Source organism: Stegostoma tigrinum, chromosome 16 (assembly GCF_030684315.1).
Source record: "Stegostoma tigrinum isolate sSteTig4 chromosome 16, sSteTig4.hap1, whole genome shotgun sequence".
NCBI classification, from domain to species: Eukaryota; Metazoa; Chordata; class Chondrichthyes; order Orectolobiformes; family Stegostomatidae; genus Stegostoma; species Stegostoma tigrinum.
In genome coordinates, this window is record NC_081369.1 from 40,716,170 (window position 1) to 40,740,892 (window position 24,723).

Here is a 24,723-nt window from a genome sequence, read left to right on the forward strand (position 1 = left end):
TCCACTACACCTCCAATTTTGGTGTCATCTGAAAACTTGCTAACCGTACCTCTTAGGTTCATATCCAAATCATTTATACAAATGATGAAAAGCAGTGGGCCCAGCACCAGTCCTTACGGCACATCACTGGTCACAGGCCTCAGTCTGAAAAGCAACCCTCCACTACCAACTCTCTCATCTACCTTCAAGACAGATTTGTATCCAAATAGTTAGTTCTCCCTCTATTCGTGTGACCTAACCTTGCTAACCAGCCTACCAGGAGGAACCTTACTGAATATCTTGCTGAAGCCAATATACATCACATCCATCACTCCACCCTCTTCAATCTCCCTTGTTACTTCTTCAAAAAACTCAATCAAGTTTGTGAGATATGATTTCCCACGCACAAAGCCACATTGACTATCCCTAATCAGTCCTTGCCTTTCCAAATACATGCAAACCCTTTCCTTCAGGATTCCCTCCAAAAATGTGCCCACTACCAAATTCAGGGTCACCAGTCTATAATTCCCTGGCTTTTCCTTATTACTTTTCTTAAATAGTAGCACCATATTAGCCAACCTTCAGTCTTCTGGCACCTCACCTGTGACTATCAATGACACAAATATCTCAGCAAGGGGCCCAGCAATCACTTGACTTGCTTCCCGAATAGTTCTAGGGTACACCTGATCAGGTCCTGGGGATTTTACCGCATTAATGTATTTTTAAGACATCCAGCACCTCCTCCTCTGTAAAATGGACATTGTTCAAGATGTCACTATTTATTTCCCCATGTTCTTTACCTTCCATACCTTTCTCCACAGTAAAGGCTAATGCAAAATACTCATTTAGTATCTCCCTCATCTCCTATGGTTCCACACTTGGTGGCCTGGCTAATCTTTAAGTGGCCCTAACAAAAGTTACCTTTTGTCCTTAATGTACTTATAGAATTCCTTTGGATTCTTCCTAACTCCATTTGAAAAAGACATTTCATGTCCCCTTTCTGCCCTCCTGATTTCTCTCCTACTGACCTTATACTTTCCGAGGGAGTCACTCCATTTCTCCTATCTACATCTACGAAATGCTTCCTTCTTATTCCTGACCAAAACCTCAATTTCTCTAGTCATCCAGCATTCCCTGTGCCTACCATCCTTGCCCTTCACCCTAAAAGGAACGCATTGTCTTTGGACTCTCATTATCTCATTTTTGAAGTCTTTCTATTTTCCAGCCATCCCTTTACCTGCAAAAATCTGCCCCCAGTCAACTTTTGAAAGTTAACAAAGGGTGGAGCTGGATGAACATAGCAGGCCAAGCAGCATCTCAGGAGCACAAAAACTGACGTTTCGGGCCTAGACCCTTCAGAGAGGGGGATGGGGTGAGGGTTCTGGAATAAATAGGGAGAGAGGGGGAGGCGGACCGAAGATGGAGAGAAAAGAAGATAGGTGGAGAGGAGAGTATAGGTGGAGAGGAGAGTATAGGTGGGGAGGTAGGGAGGGGATAGGTCAGTCCAGGGAAGATGGACAGGTCAAGGAGGTGGGATGAGGTTAGTAGGTAGGAAAGGGAGGTGCGGCTTGAAGTGGGAGGAAGGGATGGGTGAGAGGAAGAACAGGTTGGGGAAGCTGAGATAGGCTGGGCTGGTTTTGGGATGCAGTGGGGGGAGGGGATGAGCTGGGCTGGTTGTGTGGTGCAGTGGGGGGAGGAGGGGAAGAACTGGGCTGGTTTTGGGATGCAGTGGGTGAAGGGGAGATTTTGAAGCTTGTGAAGTCCACATTGATGCCATTGGGCTGCAGGGTTCCCAAGCGGAATATGAGTTGCTGTTCCTGCAACCTTCGGGTGGCATCATTGTGGCACTGCAGGAGGCCCAGGATGGACATGTTGTCTAAGGGATGGGAGGGGGGAGTTAAAATGGTTCGCGACCGGGAGGTGCAGTTGTTTATTGCGAACAGGGCATAGGTGTTCTGCAAAGTGGTCCCCAAGCCTCCGCTTGGTTTCCCCAATGTAGAGGAAGCCACACCGGGTACAATGGTTACAATATACCACATTGGCAGATGTGCAGGTGAACATCTGCTTGATATGGAAGGTCATCTGTTCTTCCTTAACACTATGCCAGTCCCAATCTATGTTTGAAAAGTTAAAATTCTCTACTGTAACCACCCTATTATTCTTACGGGTAACTGAGATCCATTCAGGACAAAGTAGACCGATTCATTGGCACCCCATCCACTACTATGGCATGATGGTCACAATGCCTACTATCTACAAGGTACACTGCAGCTGTTTTCTAAGGCTCCATTGACAACATCTTCAAAATACTTCTAAAAGCACAACACCAGCAGGAGAATGGAGATATCACTGCCCAAATAGAAAATATGTTTCCATTCCTTCATCATCATGGAGGTAAAATCCTGGAACGCCCTAATCTAACGGTACTTTTGGATGTACGTACACCATGCAGATCACAAGAATTCAACAAGGGTAATTCATCATTACCTACTTATAGGGCAATAAATACTGGCCTCGATGATGCTATCGATATCCTGTGAAACAATTACAAACAAAACTCGAGCTGCTCTTTGAAGTGCACAGTGCACATGGGTTAGCTATGGGTTCAACCAGCTGAACTATTGGCTTGCACATCAACTTAATGTAATAGTCAATTATCAAAATAGGAAAATACACAAGCACACAGACCTATTGGTTTTTCTCAGTAAAGGTATCAAAGTTAAACTTATATAGCCAAACATTCCTTTTAATCATTGCACTCTTAAATCAAAAATGATTAGTATTAAGTTAGTGTATCCAATTGGACCACAGAATTTACAGGAAACCACAAGCGGAACTGTGGACACAAGCAAAATATATTACAGCAAGATTTCAGACCTATTTGTTCACAGACGTTGATGGAAGCAAGCCACTTTGGATGCTCGTGTCTTCCAGCATAACTAACAAAGCAAAAATAATCTATTCATCATAATTTACCTACTCTGTAGTTACAGGCTGTAATCCAAAGTTCTCACTTCACTGTTTTTGGCCAAGAACAGTATGTCCCAAAAGCATTTTTCTGCACTAGTATGTATTATCATCATATGGCAAACAAAAAAGTTGTTAAAGGACAAGTCACCTTTTTTTAAATAACATACTGCTTAAATTGTTTAGAGCAATCATACAGTAAGGAAACAGACCCTCCAGTCCAACTCATTCATGCCGACCAGTTATCCTAAACTGACATCTCATTTGCAGCATTTGGCCCATATCTCTCTAAATCCTTCCTATTCATATACCCATCCAAATGCCTTTTAAATGTTGTAATTGTACCAGCTTCTGCCACTTCCTCTGGCAGCTCATGCCATACATGGCATGAAAACGATTGCTCATTAGGTCCCTTTTAAATCTTTCCACTCTCACCTTAAACCCACGCTCCCTAGCTTTGGTCTCCCTTACCCTGCAAAAAAGACCTTGACTATTCACCCTAACAATGTCTGTCATGATTTTATAAACCTCCATAAGGTCAACCCTCAGCCTCCCATGTTCCAGGGGGAAAAAAAAGGCCTCAACCTATTTAGCCTTTCCTATAGGTCGAACCCTCTGACCCCAGCAACATCCTTGTCAATTTTTTCTGAACTCTTTCAAGTTTAACAACATCTTTCCTATAACAGGATCAACAGATTTGTACGAAGTATTCTAAAGGTGGTCTTGTCAATGTCCTGTAAAGCGCAACATGACATCTCAACTCCTATACTCAATGCACTGACCAATGAAGGCAAGCATGTCAAATATCTTTTTCACCACTCAACCTACATATGATGCTACTTTCAAGCAACTATGCATCTGCACCCTTAAGTCTCTCTGTTTGACAACACTCCCCATGGCCCTACCATAAGTGTATAGATCCTGCCCTGATTTTCCCTACCAAAACGCAAAACCTCACATTTATCTAAATTAAATTGCATCTGCCACTCCTCAGCCCACTGGCCCAACTTATCAGGGTCCCATTGTACTCTAAGATAACCTTCTTCACTGTCCACTACAGCACTAATTTTGTCATTTGCAAACTTAATAACCATCCGTCCTATATTCCGATCCAAATCATTTATATAAATTATGAAAAGCAGTGGACCCAGTACCAATTCTCATGGCACACCATTGATCACAAGCCTCCAGTCGAGAAACAATCCTTCACTATCCATCACCCTCTGTCTCCTATCTTTAAGGCAACTTTGTATCCAATTTGCTAGCTCCCCTCTATATTCCACGTGTTGTAACCTTGCTAACCAGTCTACCATGCAGAACCTTGTCGCCCGCCTTGCTGCAGTCCATATAGACAACGTCTGCCTTCATCAATCTTCTTTGTCATCTCTTCAAATTACTCAATTAAGTTAACGAGACATGATTCCCCATGCACAAAGCCAAGTTGACTATCCATAATCAGTCCTTGCCTTTCCAAATGCATAAAAAATCCTGTCCCTCAGCAAGCCCTCCAACAATTTACACAACACTGATGTCAGGCCCACCAGTTGATTGCTCCCTAACTTTTCCTATCGCCTTTCTTAATTAACATTCGGATAAATGAATGTAAAGTTATCTAATTTTTGTAGAGAAAAGGGTGATTAAAAATGATTTGAGGAAAGAACTTATAACTCATTCTTCATATTGGTTCTCCCTTTAACCCAAACATTGTTCATAATGATTTATTATCGTTTAGGCATTCTGCTTTTTACCCAACCAGTTAAACTCCCCACTGGCAATGGTTTAACTTGTAACACAAAGCCACCAGAAAAATCACTTGAATGTTTAATATAGTCTATGTGCATTCTTAAATTGCTCCCAGGACTTCATCAACAGCACAGTGCACCAAATGGTGTGATAATGGGCCATACTGATGGAGGTGGTCCCACATTGAACCTTGATGCTGTGTTCAGTTAGTTGTTCTCAGTCAGGGCAGCAATAGAAGATAAAACTGTAAACTCTCTTCAGTGTTCCAGAATTAGGATGAACAGGGGTGTCATCTCTCTGTCAAAATCAACAAAATCAAGCTGGAAAAATGTCGCACAAGGATGAGATAGACACTAATGTATTCTTTTAACCTAGATAACTTATCAATATTCACTTGATAAATGGTCAACAGGTCAAAGCATTAATGCATTGAAAGTCTTCCACTTTGTGACCTACAAGGCTGCTGAGTGAAAGGCTTTAGCCAATGTCAGCTTAGTTTCTAATGACACTAGCACATAAGACAAACAGTAAACACAAAAAAAAAACACCTATGCAAAAAAAGACAAAATGTATCTGGAATTTGACAACAGTCATCCTAATTCACTTGAATGGGGAATGTGCTTCTGATTACGGAGCATTATTACAGCTCAGAAACCTACGTTTCTTTTCACGACTGGCCAATATTACATCTAACCCTAGAGGCCTGGAAACTGACAAAAATGGGTCAGACTTTAATTTCCAATATAAACTTCCTGACTTAATGCATAAACATTAAACATATTTTCCCAAACAATCTATTGTAGGGTTAGCTTTATCACAACATTGAACAAGCAATTAGGTGTGAAATTAGTAAATCTAAGAAGAATGATGAAAACATGTTTGTTTGTGTTTTGTGTTGATTTAATCCTTTGAAAAGGACTTACATCAGCCACAATGTGTAACAAGTTTGGTACATAGGCTCACATCTTACTCAACTGACACAAGAGTTAAACTGGGTTGCAAAGTTACCATTCATTTCCTCAGGATGTGCTCAATAAAACGAAACCTTATTCACACACACTCTTCCGGTACTATGCAATTTAAAAAAAACACATCTAATTTATTTTGCAGATAATAGATAAATGTAACTGACTGTTCTATGTAATCTTACGATCACAGCAGATTTCCTACAGCATTCATTTTAAGACCTCTTCAAAACTTAGAGTTACAAAACCCATAACTAGCATTTTCTGAAGTTGTTTAATTCATTTCAGTTCATTATTTTACTTTTTAAATGGGGAATGCTGATGGCCTTATTGGAACTAGCGGTTTAAGAACAATTTGATGCCAAACATTCAGAAGCTGAATTACAATTTATTGGAATGCAGCCATAAACCTAGAGAAGATTCAACAATTCAAGTGCATGTAAACCTAGCCTCCTCTCATGGGCATCAGGTTCAGTAACCGACTCCACTTACACACTAGATAATATCAAACTTTTTAAGCAAATGCAAGAATTGAGAAAAAGGGAAATTGATAATGCATTGCAATCCCAAGAGAATAAAGAAAAATAAGCGTGTTATTATTTCTCAATATTTTACTGCTAAGAATCTCCTCCCGATCAAAATATTTTGATAGAGGCAAAATAAAGGGAATTGTACTTTTATACATACTTAGTTGTGTGTCATTGGAATCGGAATCTGGGTTTACAGAGCTCCAAATAAGATGCCTTTGTTACCACTTTCAGTGTATAGTTATATTCAGTAATATCCACTGTTTTAGATAACAGCTTAAGCATGCTTTGTTAATTGAGAATTTAGATCTCACGGTCCTACCAGTGGCAACAGTGTCTTGAGTCTCAGAACCAGAGGATGGCTGCAAGACCTGAAAGCAAGTCCAACAACAGAAAAGTGCAAGGTCAGCCAAATTTGGAGAACATACCGAAGTGAAGCTCAGCCATTGCAAAGGCTAACTGGTTACAAACTTAGAGATGTCAGTATGCACCGAGTAAGAGAACAGGAAAGCCCACGCAGAAGCTGAAGAGTAAGAGGGAGATGACTAAAGCAGAGTACACAGTCAGCAACAAGAAACAAAAAGGTCAAAATAAGCCAAGTAATACAGTAATAAAGGTACCTAGAAGAAATAAGCACTCAGAAAATACACCAATGGCAAGTATGGTAAAGGAACAGAGCATGATCCAAGCCATGAAGCAATTCCCCCAGTCCAGTTTTTCAGAGAGCATTGTGAAAAGAATGAGTCCTGGAAAGGCTACAGCAAAAGAACAGAAAATTGGACACTGATCACAGCAATTTGCAGGAGACCAAGCAGCAGGAAGTGCAGAAGGGCAAAGTGAATTCTTCTTGAGAGACAGGAGAGGTGCACAGCAAAAAAAAGTTCGACTTCCTTGATAGTACAGGCTTGCAGGATGAATTTTGGCATGTAAAAATTAAACCTAATGACAGAAAAGCAAGTTTGAAACTGGAAGCCATAGAAAATGCATCAATCATTTCTAATGCAATGCCATGATTGAGGCCAGGCATTTTCAGATCATTTTTGCAGTTCAAGTAGTACAAGGGTTAGAGTAAGAGTCCAGATATGTTCTATGGTTCACTACATGGAAAAAATAAAATTACAGGCTTTTTGTACATAATTCCTAACTATTATGACACTTTATTAAGTCAAGCTGCTGTATAGCTTTAAACATTCTTTGGTTGACTGTACAGCATGGTGGCTCAGTGGTTAGCACTGCTGCCTCACAGTGCCAGGGACCTGGGATTGATTCCAACCTCAGGTGACTGTCTGTGTGAGTTTGCACATTTTCCCCATGTCGGCAAAGGGTTTCCTCCGGGTGCGCCGGTTCCCTCCCACAGTCCAAAGATGTGCAGGCTAGGTGGATGCTAAATTGCTCATAGTGTTCAGGGATGTGTAGATTAGGTGTGTTAGCTATGAGAAATGCAGGGATACAAGGTGGAGAGGGAGAGGGGGAAGCATAGGTCTGGGTGGAATGCTCTTTGGACGGTCAATGAGGACTTGTTGGGCCAAAAGGCCTGTTTCCAAACTGTAGTGTTTCTATGATTCTATAATGAACTGATATTCTAAGACTTTCAGTCCTGGCATCATGAGAGAGAGTATGTCAGATCCCTTAAGTCTCTTAAAATAGCACATATCAATGGCACAAATAGGTGTCATAAAGGAAAGCAGCAGAGAGCCACCAGAGTGCATTGTAGACAGTGGTTTACCTGTTTCAGAAACTTCACATCTTCCTATACTTTCCTGAAATCCCAGTTGTTTCTTACTGGGAAGAATCACTTCTTTCCTGAACTAAAGACAGAAGCATTAATGGCTTCTACTTATTGCACAAAGCATGCCAAAGAGATGTACCAACAACTGCAGTCACTTTTAAGTGAATCAGTTCATCCCCTAGTAGCTAGTCAGACCACTGCAGGGAAGCAAGAAATACCTTTGTGCTATTTCAAATAAAACTTCAAAAGTTAACGGCCACAGAACAGGAGATATCCAGAAGTATGGAATCAGAAACAGATCTTCAAAACTTGCAAGTAATGTCTCAGAACTTCAACAGATTTAAAACAATGAACAAAAAACAGCAGAGTGACTTGGTACAGTTCAAGAGAAACTTCAAAAAGACATTGGAGAAAGCCCACCAAGAGGCAGCGCAACAATTGTAAACAGTTGGTAAAAACTTGTCTATGGAAAGGGAGACTCTCAAATCCAAAATGCTTCAAGCTTACATTATTCACTCAGAGCTCATAAGTTTGTAGAATTCAGTTAATTTTTATGCAAATCTCAGCAGAAGGTAAACGGCCTATCAGCAATAAAGCTGAGACTCAAACTCCTGAAGACCTATAACTGAAGGCTACATTAAAAAAGCTTAAAGTCAAGCATTAAATAGAAAAGGTCCCTGTCACACCTGTCAGCAAGACTGAGAACAACATGTCCAGCTATTAGCAGTAACACAACCTAAAGTTAAATCACTATGCAGGATTGTCGGGGGGGGGGGAGCCATGCCTCACGTGAGGGTAAGGCTGAACTGGCAGATCAACATCAGCCGCCAGCTGACAAAAGTTCTAAGGAACAGTAAAGTTATAGAATGCAATCAAACATGACCACATGCACAGGCAATATTATTCATAGCCCATCAGAAAGCCTTAGAGAGGAAAGAAATAATCAGGAAGTCACAATTGGAAAAGGAAAGCTTATAAATGAATTTCGCAAGTCATGTGCAAAACAGCCAGTATCTTACATAATTGACACAAAGAGATACCCTGTTGGGAGAAAAAGCCTGTCTGAGGCCAAAATATTCTGAGCTTGAAGATCACTGCATTATGAGCTCAGGAAACATTCCATCTCTGAAAAAAGGAACTGTCAAGCAAGACAACAGAACAGAACTTGGTTTCAGTTTGCATTCAACTATTTGGAAAAGCAAGACTTCATCAATAGAAGATTAATGACAGAATGTTTAATCCTTAACTTTTCACCAAGCCAAATTCTTGGTTGAGATCAAGACTAACAGGGAAGTGACATACTCTGCAGAAGCTAAAGTTCAATTTTAACTGAAGAACTTCCTAGACATCCTATTGCTGATGAAGGAATCCCTATAAGTCCACTGTCCAAGTCTTCTCTTGATCAAGATAGTGAAATTTTATTTCTGGTGATCCTGGAGTTTTGACCGACATCAAGAAGTTGCCTCCATCTGAAGTGTGTACATGGCAGTATAGCAGTTTTCCCACTACATGAAAAATCAGTAAATGCTACCTTGGATCCAGAGATGCTGTTGTCCACCTCAGACCAGCCTCAGGTATGAGAGATTGGAAGTGTAATACCAGGCCCTTTACATTTCTCTTTTCAGAAGCTTAAACTCCACTTTGCCATGTGAAGTACATCCAACTCATCCATCTTAAGTGGGGCTGAGGATAAGGTGTTTGCAAAGATTTGTAGCTCAGGTGGTAGCTGAGGTTGCTGACTTCCTCACTGAGCTGGCTTGTTTTTGTTCAGACATTTCATCACCATGCCAAGTAATATCATCAGTGAAAGCCTCCAATGAAGCGATGTTTTTTTACTCCTGACCAATACTCATTCATCTCAATCCACATGGATAAAGGAGAACCACCAAGTTGACTGGGACAACACCAAAATCCTGGGACAAACAAAGCAGAGACATGCACGGGAATTCCTAGAAGCCTGGTAATCCACGGAGAAAGCCATTAATAAACACATAGAACTCGACCCCATATACACTCCTCAACAAAGGAAAACCTGAAGTGAGGCAATCCAGCTCTACAGACCCCAGAGTTTAAATACCAGGCAGGAAAATACACCGACTCTTCATCGGAGGCTGCACTGAGGATGCTACCCGGCAGATAACGAAACATCTGTGGAACAACAAGCCAGCTCGGTGAGTCAAACAACCTCAACTCCCACAACCTTATAGTTGTTCTACTCCATTTGGAATTTATACTATCCAATCTGTTATGGTGAATTGTGTCATTTCCGTTCTGTTCTATAGTGGTCTGTGTACGGGGTCCAATTCTATATGTTTGTTGATTGCACTATGAGTTAAGAGCCAGGCCTTTAGGGATTCCTGCGCACGTCTATGTTTGGCTTGGCTACTCTCGTTACGTTGTCCCAGTTAAACTAACAGCCTTCATTGTCCGTGTGTGCTGATATGAGGCAAAGTTTATCATGTTGTCTTGCCGCGAACCAATGTCCGTGTATTCTGATAGCTAGTTTTCTTCATGTCTGTCCAATGTAATGTACGTGGCAGTCCTTGCAAGGGCTGAGGATACTTTGAGATTGAAACCTTGGTCAGATGAGACTTTGATTTGGTGTCATAGTGGGAGTAAAGATTTAAATGTTAATATTATAAAAGGATACTGTAAAATAACCTGGGAATGGAGATGGGGGATCTCTAGAGGGAATTGTATCTACTCTGTGCGTAGCTACTGCGCACGTGCAAAGGGAGCTATGATATAGGAATAACAGATCATAGGAAATGGAAGGCTGAGTCTACAGATCTCCAACTGTTTGTTACCATCCTCTGCTAACAGTCACATTCAACAAAGCCTGCTGTTGGTCACTCAAGGCTGCAGGTCTATTATTACAGTCGAAAATGCTTTGATATATTGTCTCCTTGACTCAGAAGCTCATGGTCCATTGGTGTTATTGTAGCAATGTGCATGTTCGCTGTCTATATTACCAGCTCAACAAGGATACAAGCTCTGTCATATATTTTACTATGTGACACAATGAGCTAGAGATTACGATCAGATTTGGAAAACTATTTCTGACCCTGATCAAAAACAAATACATATTTAATGTTTAGGTGTCTTCCATTCTGGACATTCTTGGACAGAAATCTTGCTATGAAATGGCAGAGTCCAATCCAGGAAACATTGCAACCAGCAAAGGAGAGAAATATCTTCAAAATCACATACCCTTTCACAGTAGTTATCAAGTCATATTCCATGTGTAAATGTCCAGTATCACAGCCTGCCACTTTGACAGCTACAGGAAAAGGAAGAGCAGTCATAGGGTGATGGGATAGGGTGCCACGTGAGTGAAAGGCTAAGGTAGCAGATAAGTGGATGAGTGTTTAGGGTAGGAGGGGGTTTAGGTCAATAATGAGTCAGGAGGTTAGTTTAAAAGGGTACCCAGAAGAGAGTGCAAGCTTTTAAACACCTAATGTTACCAGAGTAACTATTAATTTCAGACATTGTAACAAGGAGCAGGAATAGGCTAAACAGCTTTTCAAACATGTTCTGCCATTCAAGAAGATCATAGCTGATCCTCTCGTTCAACATTATACATTCATTCTCTCAAAACTCCCCTTTATGCCTTTAACAGCTAAAAAAAAATCAACTACTTTCTTAAGTACACACAGTGATCTGGCCTCCAGAGCTTTCTGTGGTAGTGAATTTCACAAGTTGATCACCCTCAGTGAAGAAATGTTTCCTCATCTCGGCTCTAAATGGTCTACCCTATATCCTGAGACTGTAACCCCTGGTTCTGGACTTTTCAGCCAGGGAAAACATTCTCCCGGCATCCTGTCTGTCCAACCCTGTTCAAATTTTATAAGTTTCAAATCTCATTCTTCCAAACGCTCATTAATACACGCCCAATTGAACCAATCTCTTCTCATACGACAGTCCTACCATCACTAGTATCAGCTCAGTGAACCTCCACTGCATGCAATGTCTTCTCTTAAGTAGGCAGAACCAAAACTGCACACAATACTTCAGTTGCAGTCTCACCAAGGCGCTGTATAACTGCAGTAAGGCAATCCTACTTCTGAACTCAAATCCTTTGGCTATGAAGGTCAGTGTACCATTTGCCTTTCTACTTGCTGCATCTGTTTACTTGCATTGATTGATGTATAAGAACTCAATATCCCTTTGTAAATCTGCATTCCCCACTATGTCCACATTTAAATAATGCTTTGCCTTTCTGCTTTTCACACCAAAATGTATAATTTCACATTTACCCATACTATATTGCATGTGCCATTTGTTTGCCAATATGACTGACTGACTGACTGACGCACACACGCACACACACACACACACACCCTTGTCTAGGTCACTCAAACTCATGCATCCTCCTCAAAACTCACTATCCCACCCGTTTTGTGACATCTGTAAACTTGAAAATATTACATTTTAGTTTTCTCATCTAAGTCATTTGTACATAAGATGAACAGCTAATGGCCAAGCACTAGTGCTTGTAGTACAGGATTATTCACTGCCTGCCACCCAGGCAAAGACCCATTTATACTGGATACAGAGGGACAGTCTGTCAAGCAATTTTCAACTCTTAAGTGAGTTGTGATCCTATGAGATCACCAATTTGAAGGGGCTTTTTTTGGAGGGTTTCAGATGCAGACTAATTTTCAATTCCCTCAGTAATCTACTGCATCAGCATTTCTACATAGTTGTTACAGCAGCAGTAGCTTTTTGGGACTATCTGGCCACCTTTGGTCCAGAAAGTCTAAGAGGAGAGACAATGGGTCTGTAATAGCCAGTGGAAGAACATTTGGGATATTTCCAATTCACTTCTAATTGCCAAACCTTGTCAATAACAAAGCTAGCCAGAAAGTGAAGGATCATCAAACAACAGCAAATGAATTGCTATCATCACGTACATGTAGATTTTTTTGTCAAAAAGCAATCATTCGGTGAAAAGCAAACACTGCTGGAAAGGCTGGTATTTGACATTATCTCTAAACGTCTTTAAGATGGTGGTGGTGGTGGTGAGCTGCCTCTGACTCCTGCAGTACACATATTGTAGGGGCACCCACACTGCTTTCAAGAGTTCCTAAGTTTTTGACTCAACATGTATGAAAGAACAGCAATATAGTCTCAACTCAGGATTTTGTGTGACTTGAGGAGAAGCTGCTGCCTTTGTTTTTTTCTAGGTGAGTGGAAGCCATGGGTTTGGAAGGCAGTGTTGAAGGAGCCTTGACAGATTTACTGCAATGCATTTCGCAGCAGTTACTGTGCGGTAATGACGGCCAAGAGTGAGGTTTCAGGTGGCGGATGATGCTGTGCTAATTTCAGATTTGTAAACTTTAGAAAACAGTGGAACTTCGATACATCTCAGTAAGTGCACATTGCAATGCCTCTCCAATCCGTTACTTTTTCACATCAAAATCTTTAAACAGATTTATGAACACTTGCACAGTTTAGGAACAGTTCAACAATGCATGTCCCTGCTCCTGTTTATACTCTGTGCGGGCCTTCCTTCAAGCTTATTGCTTCAACAACAATATATTTAGATAGCACCTTCAATGTGATAAAACATTGCAAAGACACCACAGGAAAATGATTTTTAAAAAAAAAATTTAGTCACCTAGACGAATAACCAAAAGCTTGATCAAACAAGTCGGTTTTTACATCATGCCTTAAAAGGCGAAAAGCAAGGTAAACAGATGGAAAGGGAATTCCAGACCTTCGGGTTAGCAATTCCAGAGACACAGGTGTGGTAACCGATATACTGAACCAACAGGGTCTGTATGGCCTCAGTGGAAAATAAAATCATAAATGGCAACAGAAATAACAGAACTTGCCTGTATATGTTAGATGTAAATCTAATTTCTAAAGTTGAAGCCTAGTCATCTTAGTGACATGCATTTGAAAACAAATGTTAACTTTTGCTCTGGCACGGAGAGTTCACCCATTCTCTTGGGGGAAGTTTGAAACCAAGGAGTTTAAACCCAGAAACCCGTGTTCTTTAATTGAGTTCCATACTCCTAGGCGTCAAAACAACTCGCAAAAATTTCACCACATTCGAGTTTCTAGTTTCATTTTAAAAGGTAATGAGGAAATCGTTGAATGGGTTGTTGTGGTGTGATAACACAGCAGGAGAAACCCCGAATATTCGTTTATTTTTAGAAGTTATTTGCATTTCTGAGAGGGGCCACTTGGTGATATCACTTGAAGAAGGTCGCTACCCATATCATGTCCTGTTTAAAAAAAAGTCATAATGTCCCCCCCGCCCCAAAGGATTCCGGTCACTCACCCGCCAGGAGGGACAGGGGTAACAGAAGCCAGTAGAAGAAGCCGCACAACACCTGCACTTCCATCTCACGGGGTGAGCTCAACTCAAGGCGACGTCAGTCTCCAAGCGCCGGCCCCAGGGAGAGCCGACCTTCCGCAATCAAATTCACACAGTCCTACAATGGAGAAGTCAGGGAGCCGCACACAGAGCCCATCCTGGCATACAGCAACTTCCCAGCCGGGCTCGTTCCTCTTCAGCAGCACCAACACATGTCTCGCTGCCTGCGGCTACACTCAGCGACAGAGAGAGAGAGAGAGAGAAACCGGCAAGCTGGGTCCTCACACCGATCCTGACAACTGCTGAAGTTCCACCACTCTCGTCTTTCATTCGGAACAGTTAGAAGTCGATAGACACTCCCACTTTTTTCATTTCTCCTTCCACTATGGAGGAAAGGAGGGAAGAGGAATTCCCAACTACTTTGATTTGTTTGAATTGGGTTTCGTCTCCCGGCATTAGCCGCAGAGACACACGCAGTGCTTTCCCTCCGGTGAAGGTGCTGCGTTGGGTCTGTTAGAACCAGCTATCAATGGGCTGGGTCTCACACACACACACAGGGGCACGCACGATACCGACAGCACGCTGCTTCCAACTCTCGGGCTTATTGTCCCGAACCAGCCCAAATTCCAAACAAAACCAACTCCAAGTCCCGACAACCAACTCAACTCGAACATGCAATCAATTTTTTTTTGTTCCTCAGTTGAATTCCGTCAGCATGGACTGTTCGACATGTTTCCGGAATTTGCAAGTTTTTCTCTTCAAGGCACCGACTGCTGTCTGTCAATGTGGGTAACGGGTTTTACGTCAAATTTGGACCTGACAGCTGCCTCGTGAATTACTCCCTTGCAGAGAAACCTGACAGATGTTAGAATGGGCTCCCACTTTGAAATGATACCGCCATCTACCGAGAGGATTATGTGTTCATAAACTGCAGATCAACAAGCAGTGACAACATTTCCCTTTCTAACTTGCCGCTCGCCTAAGCTCAGCCCCAAATTTCCAACCTCACCCAGACAGCAGTTCTTCTTGTAAAGTGAGTGTTTCGGGGTTGTTTGGCCTCTAAAACTCAGCTATTTCAGCGCTCTGAAATGAAAATTTAAAAATTGCTGGACATTCTCAACAGGTCAGGAAGCACAGTAAACGAGAAAAGGAGAGCAGAGATGTCAGAAAATATAGTTCAGTCACTTGGCGTATATGTTAATTCAGAAGAGAGTAAAAGAAATGTTGTCAAGGAAGGGGACTTGGGTCACCGGTTGAAGGGCCAGTAAACAAAGCTGGAGGCATAATGGAGAATGTCAGTGATGTATGAGGACAGTCTGATTTAATTTGATTTATTATTGTCATATGTACCTAAGTACGTTTTGCGAGCAGTTGTAACTCAACATATAAACTTAGTCATTCAGGTTAAAATCATACATTGAAGGGCAGACTTTTTTTCAGGCCATCTGATAAGTGGAGACTTGCTGGAGGAAATATAAGTTTGTGATGTGGTGCAGAGTCTGATTTAGAGATGGTTATAGGAATTCACTACCAAATAAATGAAGCTTGAGTTCGGCCCCACTAGAAATTGATGAACAATTTGCTTGGTTACTTAGAAAGACATAAATCGGAACATAGCAAGGGCATGAGCACATCTAAAAAAACAATGAGTTTGTGATAGGAAGTGATGAGGGTTTCAGTAAGGGACTGGCAATTGGAAGAGACAGAAACACAGGTTAGTGAATCTGGAAGAGATAGGAAATAGGAATGAATGAGACTGGGAGATAAGCAGGTTGATATATAACAGGATAGGAAACAAAAGATGAAAACCACCATAAACTGGGAGATAGACTACTTTGATCCAGAATTACATTCCAAGCAGTCAAGTAATGAAAGTATGAATTACAAGCAATTTCTAGTAAATTTACAGACCTTTCAGTTCAGGCAAACTCAGCACACTTTTGTCAGTGTTGTCACTTCCATAAGTGAAAATAACCAGACCTTGTCTCTGGATGAAATTTGTGTGTAATTTGGGTTTGATCATTACAGAATATGACTTGCTGGGATTCCAAACTGTTACTAATTTCACAGAACAGTAGTTTGCACATGCCTATAAAAATTAAAAATAGGAAGGCTCAACTTTGGTAATGAAATAACATGATTAATTTCATTCCTTCCAGTGTCTGATCAACAATGATAATAGTTTTTCATAGTCACAACATAATCAAAGGAGCCTGAGCTACGTTTAGCATGTGTGCAAACCTCCAACACCATCACTGATTGTTATGCCTTCAGCGACCTTGGCCCTAACCTCTGAAAATCCCACCTTAAACTTCTTTGTCTCTGTTTCCTATCTTGTGATCATTAAAATAAATCAAAACTTTTAAAAACCAACACCTTTGCCAAAGCTAATAGTCACTCCTCCTTATCTTTTCCATTGATATGCTGGGCTACCTCATCAACAAGAATGGGTGTATTTTTGAAGCCTCCAAACTCCTGCTAGAATCATAGAATTCCTACAGTGTAGAAACAGGCCGTAGAGCCCAACAGGTCCACACTGACCCTCAGAGCATCCCACCCAGAACTATCTGCCTAATCTACACATCCCTGAACACTATGGGCAATTTAGCATGGCCAATCCACCTAGACTGCAAATCTTTGGACGATGGGAGGCAACTGGAGCACCCAGAGGAAACCCAGCAAACACGGGGAGAATGTTCAAACTCCACTCAGAGAGTTGCCTGAGGGTGGAATTGAACCCAGGTCCCTTGCACTGTGAGGGAGCTGTGCTAACCAACTGTGCTGCCCCCCATTCCTGTCAATTATTTAATTGTCCACAACCATGCTTGACAAGTTATGACAGGACTGCAGAACTTAGATCTGATCTGTCAGTTATGGGATTGCTTAGCTCCATCTGTCACAGATTAACATCCAAATAATTGTTATGTCTCCTATATTTTTGCTCCCAAAGGCTCACATTTTCACATGGATGACCACTTGTGAATTTCTAGATCTTGAACAAAACTTATCACATTTAACACAGCAATGTAATGTGAAGACAGGACTTGGTTTCTTAATGGCTCATTGATTGCACAGATTTACACAGATGCATCTGCAACAGGCAAATTAGTGAGGATAAGTCAAATAGGCATTTCCTCATGTTAGTTTCCTCACTGCCTGCTTCAGACCTAGTCTAACAGCTATGTCCTTTTGGAGTTGGCTGGCTTGGTCAGTAGTGATGCTACTGAGCCACTTGTGGTAATGGATATTGAAGTTCCTCACTGCCGCTGGTAATTGGCCGAAATCCTCTTCCTACCTTCCTGTCTTGTGTCGTAATTTTTTTTAGCAGGAACTTTGGCTCAATTTACCTCAGCGTTTTTATGCATTGTATGGTAAAATGTGGTAATTGGCAAGAAGTTCATTTTCCTGTGGTTGACCCAATACAACGAAACCTCATAGGGTCTGGAACCAATGTTGAGGACTCCCAAGGCAACCCTGTACTGGTTCTAAACTGCTATGATGCCACCTCTGAATTTATTAAGCAATAGTCACTCAGTTGTATGAAACCACTCTGGTAGGCCTATCCTGATAGTGAGACCAGACAAATTCTTGGATGGTGTTGGTGGAGCCTGGAACATTGCCCGGAAATTATGATTTGCTAAGTATGACCGTGTTAGCCTGTTGGACATCTTTCTTAAACTTGACACAACTCCCTCCTCCAGCAGAAAGGTTTGTAAATAGGACTTTGCAGGATGAACAAAGCTGGGTTTGCCATTGTTGCTTCCTGTACCTGCTGGTCCATTTTAGACTTTGTAGTGGTTTCATACAACTGAGTGACTATTGTTTAATCAATTCAGAGGACATTTAATACTCAACCACATCTCAGTGGATCTGGAGTCACATGTGGGCCAGACCAGCTAAAGATGACAGATTTTCTCCTGTTAAGCGAATTAATAAAATAGACAGGGTTTTATGAGGTAATGGGAACTGCCGATGCTGGAGAATCTGAGATAACAAGGTGTAGAGCTGGACAGCAGGCCAAGCAGCATCAGAGGAGCAGGAAAGCTAATGTTTCTGGTCTGGACATTTCTGAAGAAGGGTCTGGACTCGAAATGTCAGCTTTCCTGCTCCTATGGTGTTGCTTGGCCTACTGTGTTCATCCAGTTCTACACCTTGTTATCTCTAGGATTTTATGACACTGGTTTCATGGTGACAATTCGACTAGTAATTAGCAGTAATTTTTAGTAATTCCAGATTTATTATCTGAATTTCAATTCCATTAGCTGTCATTGTGGAATTTGAACTCATTTCTGCAGAATATTGTCCTTGGTCTCTGCAGTAAAAGTTGATGGAACACTACCTCCCACAGCTCACTTGTGGCTGAAAAGGCTTATCTATGCCATTGTTACCTCCAGACTGGATTATTCCAAAACCCTTCTTGCTGGCCACCTCATTATACACTTAGTAAATTTCCAGACCTTTATTCCTCCAGTCAGTGCTAGACTTTCCCATCTTTTCAAAAACATATAGCCAATGTTTGTGAGTGTGCCTTATGTCACATTTTATTATTTTTAAATAAGAGGGTAAAATATACCATCTATTACTTTAGGTCTGTTAACAAGGAAGCCTGAAGCAGGTGACTGAGAATTTCTTGAGACTGTGTTTCTCCAGTGAGGAAAAATGAAACAGCTCCAAATTTACTGAAAAGAAATACATGTTGCTGAAGCTTTTTTTGCCTTGCACTCATCAGCTCTCACAGCCTATTGCCAGATGGCCTCACATTATATCTGATAATTCTGCACAAATTCTATAATGTTCTAAAAGTATAATTTTTACAGTTGTGAAGAGGTTGAGATGTTTTATCACATTACATATCTTGTCTAAATATAAGGTGTTGTTATTCTAGCCATCTTTCATTTCTGACACTGTATCTCCTGTTTAAGAAAATTGGAATTAAGATTAAAGCCAAATGTTAGGTTCATAACTTGTAAAGTATCAATAAAGAGATGAGGTGCTGTTGTTTGACCTTGTACAAAACATTATTCGTTGAGCGTAGAAGATCAAGGCCAGGTTAGAGTCGGATTGAGAACTAAAGTGCCAATCGTAAGGCTACAGTGGCAAACTGACTCTAGTTGCACAGCAAAGTGATCCCCCAGTCAACTTTTGCAGACCATACAATGAACAATGAACACAGTGCCTCAATTTGTCAGTAAAAGTAAATCATATTTTACTTACTTATTCAAAATGCTCTGAATACTGTATAGTTGGAAAAGAGGAAGTGATAGGGCATATATTGTGTCATCTGTAGAGTCATAGAGATGTATAGCACAATCCAATTTGTCCATGTGAACTGGATGTCCTAAATTAATCTAGTCCAGCATTTGGTTCATATCCCTCCTAGTCATATGCCCAGTCAGATGCCAGATACACTCACCATCCTCTGCATGAAAAAGTTCTCCCTTAATTCCCTTTTAAACTTCTCCCCTACTTCCAAGGGAAGATGTCAGGGCAGGAGAACAGGTAAAGGAAGAATGGTTGCTGTGAAGACATCGATCTTTTAGAAAATACAGAAAAATCTTGATTTCCTGATGGCAGGTGGAGATGCAGAAATGAAGTCAGGTGTATTTATTGTCTGTTTCGAGCCTCACACCAGCTTGCAGTTCATGCTTGCAATACATTTGAACTTATTAATACAAAACTTCTATAAACTACATTCTATTTTCAAAATACAGTCAGCAGCACAGACGAATCTTGTTGTACCTGTTCATGTTTGTTTAAAAGTAGCACACCTTAGTCAGTCTTGTGCAGTAATGTCTACGGGCAGCACATATCCGTATTTAATCCTACAGCATAAGGGAGGGGAGCATGAGAATGGGTGCCTGTGGCAACACCCAGTGAGTCAGTCATCAGCGGGATTGCATATGGGATGGGGCTTGTAACATGATGGATTGGGTAAAGCATTCAGGATAGTACAGAGGGTGGAGTTGGAGTTATGGAGGGGAACAGTGGGAGAATGATTTGGAATCCAACATGTGTGGTTTGGGATGTGTCAGTAGGGGCAGTCAGAAAAGAGAAGGTAATGAAATGAGGAATCTGAAGGGTGATGTCCAATTGTGGTGCCATTCCACATTGTTGGCTGGTATAGACCTTACAGGGCTTTAAGTCCACCCATAACATTTCAATAAACTCCACTGGGAAAGCTCTCCAACATGCATTGAAGGGAAGGCTGGCTGAGTCTGCATATTCTGCCAAACCGCATTTGTGGTGAATCAAACACAGGACATTGCTGACAGAAGGGTCACTCTACCCGAAATGTTAACTTTGAATTTTCTCCACAGATGCTGCTAGAACCACTGAACTTTTCTGGCAATTTCTAATTTTATGTCAGTTAACTGCCAATCTTAATTCTCAGGCAAAACAGGCAGATTCTGATTGGTCAGGCTGTTGCCATAGGGCTACAACAGTATTTGTCATCTCCTGCCCTCTTTTTATTATGAAAATTTGCAATTTCCTTTTGCTGAACAAAATGCAGGCTGTGCTTAACGATGATTCCATGTTTACTTATTTGAACCTGCCACTGCATATGACTGAGCAGCAAACTGCAGATGCATTTCTTGGGCTTGCATAAGGGTGTTAGATATAACACAGTGTGGAGCTGGAGGATCACAGCAGGTCAGGCAGCATCAGGGGAAGCTCAGAAATAGAGAGAGGGAAGGTGGGATGGTGATAAGTGAGTGTAGGCGGGGAGTGGTGAGTGTTGTTCAATGAGGTGGGAGGAGTGGATAAGTGGGAGAGAAGATGGACAGGTTGTGTCAGGTCAAGGAGGTGGGGATGAGAGAGAGGTTTGGCCAAGGGATGGGGCTAGGGGAGGGGAGATTTTGAAACTGGTAAAATCCACATTTAGGCCATTAGGTTGTAGCATCCCAAGGTGGAATATGAGGTGCTGTTCCCCCAGTTTCCGGGGGCCATTACTGTGACCGTTGAGGAGGCCCAGGATGAATATGTCACCCAGGAAGTGGAAGGGGAAGTTGAAATGGTTCGCGACTGGAAGGTGTTGTAATTTGTCGCAGAGTGCAGGTGCTATACAAAGCAGAGTTCAAGCTTCCACTTGGTCTCACCAATGTAGAGGAGGCCACATTGGCAGAAGTGGATGCAGTAGACCACGTTGACGGATGTGCAGATGAACATCTGTCTAATGTGGAAGATAAAGGTGTGAACCTACTTGTTGATACATTTGGTACATTTGTCCTCAGGGTTCAGTGAGTCTATTCATATATGGGCTACCCAAGACGCATGATGTTCTTAAACCCACAACATGAATCGCCCAAATGATTATGTGAACTGTTGCAACTAGTTCTAAATGGGTTTTCCATATACAGTGAAGATTAATGTATGCATCTTCAAGCACAGGCAAATGCATCACACTGCTAGCTGACCTGTTGATCTTAAATTGGTTTCCAGTGTAACTCTTAGCACAGTCCAGATTATTTAATAAATGATTTCCAAATGCAAAATTACATCTAATGTCCAAAACATTTTTCTGAGGATTGGAAGCATGGCCGGTAAACCAAAGTCAGTGTGCTGCCCACTGTGATTGCTCAATGGGACATGTTGCAAAATACAGCCCAGCACTCATCGGTATGAATGGCCTACATACTTGCCATCACACCTCCACTGAAACTCATATTGCGTTATTCATTTGTGTGGTAGCCAACATATCTTTTTGGCTTAATCTTTTTGGCAGCATCCTATTAACAGAGGAAATGACTTGTGGGTCTGACAAGGTGAAGGCTCTGAAAGCTCACCTACTAGTAGATCTGGCACAGTACATATTATAGAAATCCTTATAACCTGACAGATTTTTTTCTGCATCTAAACCATATTCCCAACACCTTCAGGTAATCTGACCTGACAGTGAAGGGGATAAAGGATTGGTCAGCCCAGTTCCAAACAAAATGGCCTCGCCGTTAATTCAATAAACTCCACTTGGAAAGCTCTCCAACATGCATTGAAGGGAAGGCTGGCTGAATCTGCATATTCAGCAAAATCCCATTTGTGGTGAATCAAACACAGGACATTGCTGACAGAAGGGTCACTCTACCCGAAATGTTAACTTTGAATTTTCTCCACAGATGCTACTAGAACCACTGAACTTTTCTGGCAATTTCTAATTTTATGTCAGTTAACTGCCAATCTTAATTCTCAGGCAAAACAGGCAGATTCTGATTGGTCAGGCTGTTGCCATAGGGCTACAACAGTATTTGTCATCTCCTGCCCTCTTTTTATTATGAAAATTTGCAATTTCCTTTTGCTGAACAAAATGCAGGCTGTGCTTAACGATGATTCCATGTTTACTTATTTGAACCTGCCACTGCATATGACTGAGCAGCAAACTGCAGATGCATTTCTTGGGCTTGCATAAGGGTGTTAGATATAACACAGTGTGGAGCTGGAGGATCACAGCAGGTCAGGCAGCATCAGGGGAAGCTCAGAAATAGAGAGAGGGAAGGTGGGATGGTGATAAGTGAGTGTAGGCGGGGAGTGGTGAGTGTTGTTCAATGAGGTGGGAGGAGTGGATAAGTGGGAGAGAAGATGGACAGGTTGTGTCAGGCCAAGGAGGCGGGGATGAGAGAGAGGTTTGGCCAAGGGATGGGGCTAGGGGAGGGGAGATTTTGAAACTGGTAAAATCCACATTTAGGCCATTAGGTTGTAGCATCCCAAGGTAGAATATGAGGTGCTGTTCCCCCAGTTTCTGGGGGCCATTACTGTGACCGTTGAGGAGGCCCAGGATGAATATGTCACCCAGGAAGTGGAAGGGGAAGTAATCTTAATTTGTCTTGGCTTCCATGGCCAGTTTGAACTCGTAGTTGATGCTCATGAGTTTGCTTATTGACAGCAGATTCAAGCTAAAAATGTTGACTTCGTCCATAACAGGGAGGCTGTGAGCTGCAGGTCTCCGCTGCCTGGAACAGTCACCTACTCAGGCTTATAAAATGTGAAGTTGGATGAACACAGCAGGCCAAGCAGCATCTCAGGGGCACAAAAGCTGACGTTTCGAGCCTAGACCCTTCATCAGAGAGGGGGATGGGGTGAGGGTTCTGGAATAAATAGGGAGAGAGGGGGAGGCGGACCGAAGATGGAGAGAAAAGAAGATAGGTGGAGAGGAGAGTATAGGTGGGGAGGTAGGGAGGGGATAGGTCAGTCCAGGGAAGACGGACAGGTCAAGGAGGTGGGATGAGGTTAATAGGTAGGAGATGGAGGTGCGGCTTGGGGTGGGAGGAAGGGATGGGTGAGAGGAAGAACAGGTTAGGGAGGCAGAGACTGGTTGGACTGGTTTTGGGACGCAGTGGGTGAAGGGGAAGAGCTGGGCTGGTTGTGTGGTGCAGTGGGGGGAGGGGACAAACTGGGGTGGTTTTGGGATGTGGTGGGGGAAGGGGAGATTTTGAAGCTGGTGAAGTCCACATTGATACCATTGGGCTGCAGGGTTCCCAGGCGGAATATGAGTTGCTGTTCCTGCAACCTTTGGGTGGCATCATTGTGGCAGTGCAGGAGGCCCATGATGGACATGTCATCTAAAGAATGGGAGGGGGAGTTGAAATGGTTCGCGACTGGGAGGTGCAGTTGTTTATTGCGAACCGAGCGGAGGTGGTCTGCAAAGCGGTCCCCGAGCCTCCGCTTGGTTTCCCCAATGTAGAGGAGGCCACACCAGATACAGTGGATGCATTATACCACATTGGCAGATGTGCAGGTGAATCTCTGCTTAATGTGGAAAGTCAACTTGAGGCCTGGGATAGGGTTGAGGGAGGATGTGTGGGGACAAGTGCAGCATTTCCTGCATCTGCAGGATAAGGTGCCAGGTGTGGTGGGGTTGGAGAGCAATGTGGAGCAAACAAGGGAGTCACAGAAACAGTGGTCTCTCCAGAAAGCAGACAGGGGTGGGAATAGAAGAATGTCTTGGATGGTGGGGTCGGATTGTAGATGGTCTCCTCCAACACTTCTGCCATTTACAATCTGAAGTAAATTAAGTCACCCATGCTTAATTGCCTTCCTCTAGCCCCTTCCACTTGTGGACGAGAGTGACGATTGCTGTGCCTCATGGATTCACACAAGCTGCCTACCAGACACAGTCTTGTACAGTTCGAGCTAACTTTGGCTGATCAACTCCTACGGTCGAATACAACTTCGGCTGGTAAACTGTTGAAACTAAATCAGAGCCTGAGACAGCTGGACCAATGAGGGTGTGAGACGGGGCACTGTGGGCGGGATGAACAGGGTGAGCAGGGAGCCTGGGGGCGGGTCGGTAGTAAGTGGGCGGAGCGAATAGGATGGGCGAGGAGCCGGAGATGTGTTAAGTTCTGTGGGCGGAGCGATGGGACGTGGGCGGGGCGATACTTTGAGGACGGGCCGACAGCGCGGAACGGACGAGCAGCCGATGTTGCGATTGGTCTGGACTGCAACCGAATGAACCAATCCAGCGTGGTCACGTCACGTGCTGGTTTTGGCGCCAAA

The 24,723-nt window shown here is 42.5% G+C and overlaps 1 protein-coding gene across 5 annotated transcripts in view; it reads right to left on the reverse strand.

Moving 5' to 3' along the window:
• The window catches only part of piezo1 (piezo-type mechanosensitive ion channel component 1), a 337,749-nt gene extending 322,645 nt beyond the window's left edge, over nt 1–15,104 (reverse strand). For all 5 annotated transcript variants that reach the window (XR_009446804.1, XR_009446805.1, XM_059651724.1 and 2 more), the window contains exon 1: nt 14,200–15,104. Coding sequence is in view for 3 of the 5 variants with exons in the window: in XM_059651724.1 (XP_059507707.1) it covers nt 14,200–14,263 (64 nt within the window). In the remaining 2 variants the exon portion in view is untranslated. The remainder of the gene's footprint in view (nt 1–14,199) is intronic.
• Nucleotides 15,105–24,723: the final 9,619 nt, after the last annotated feature.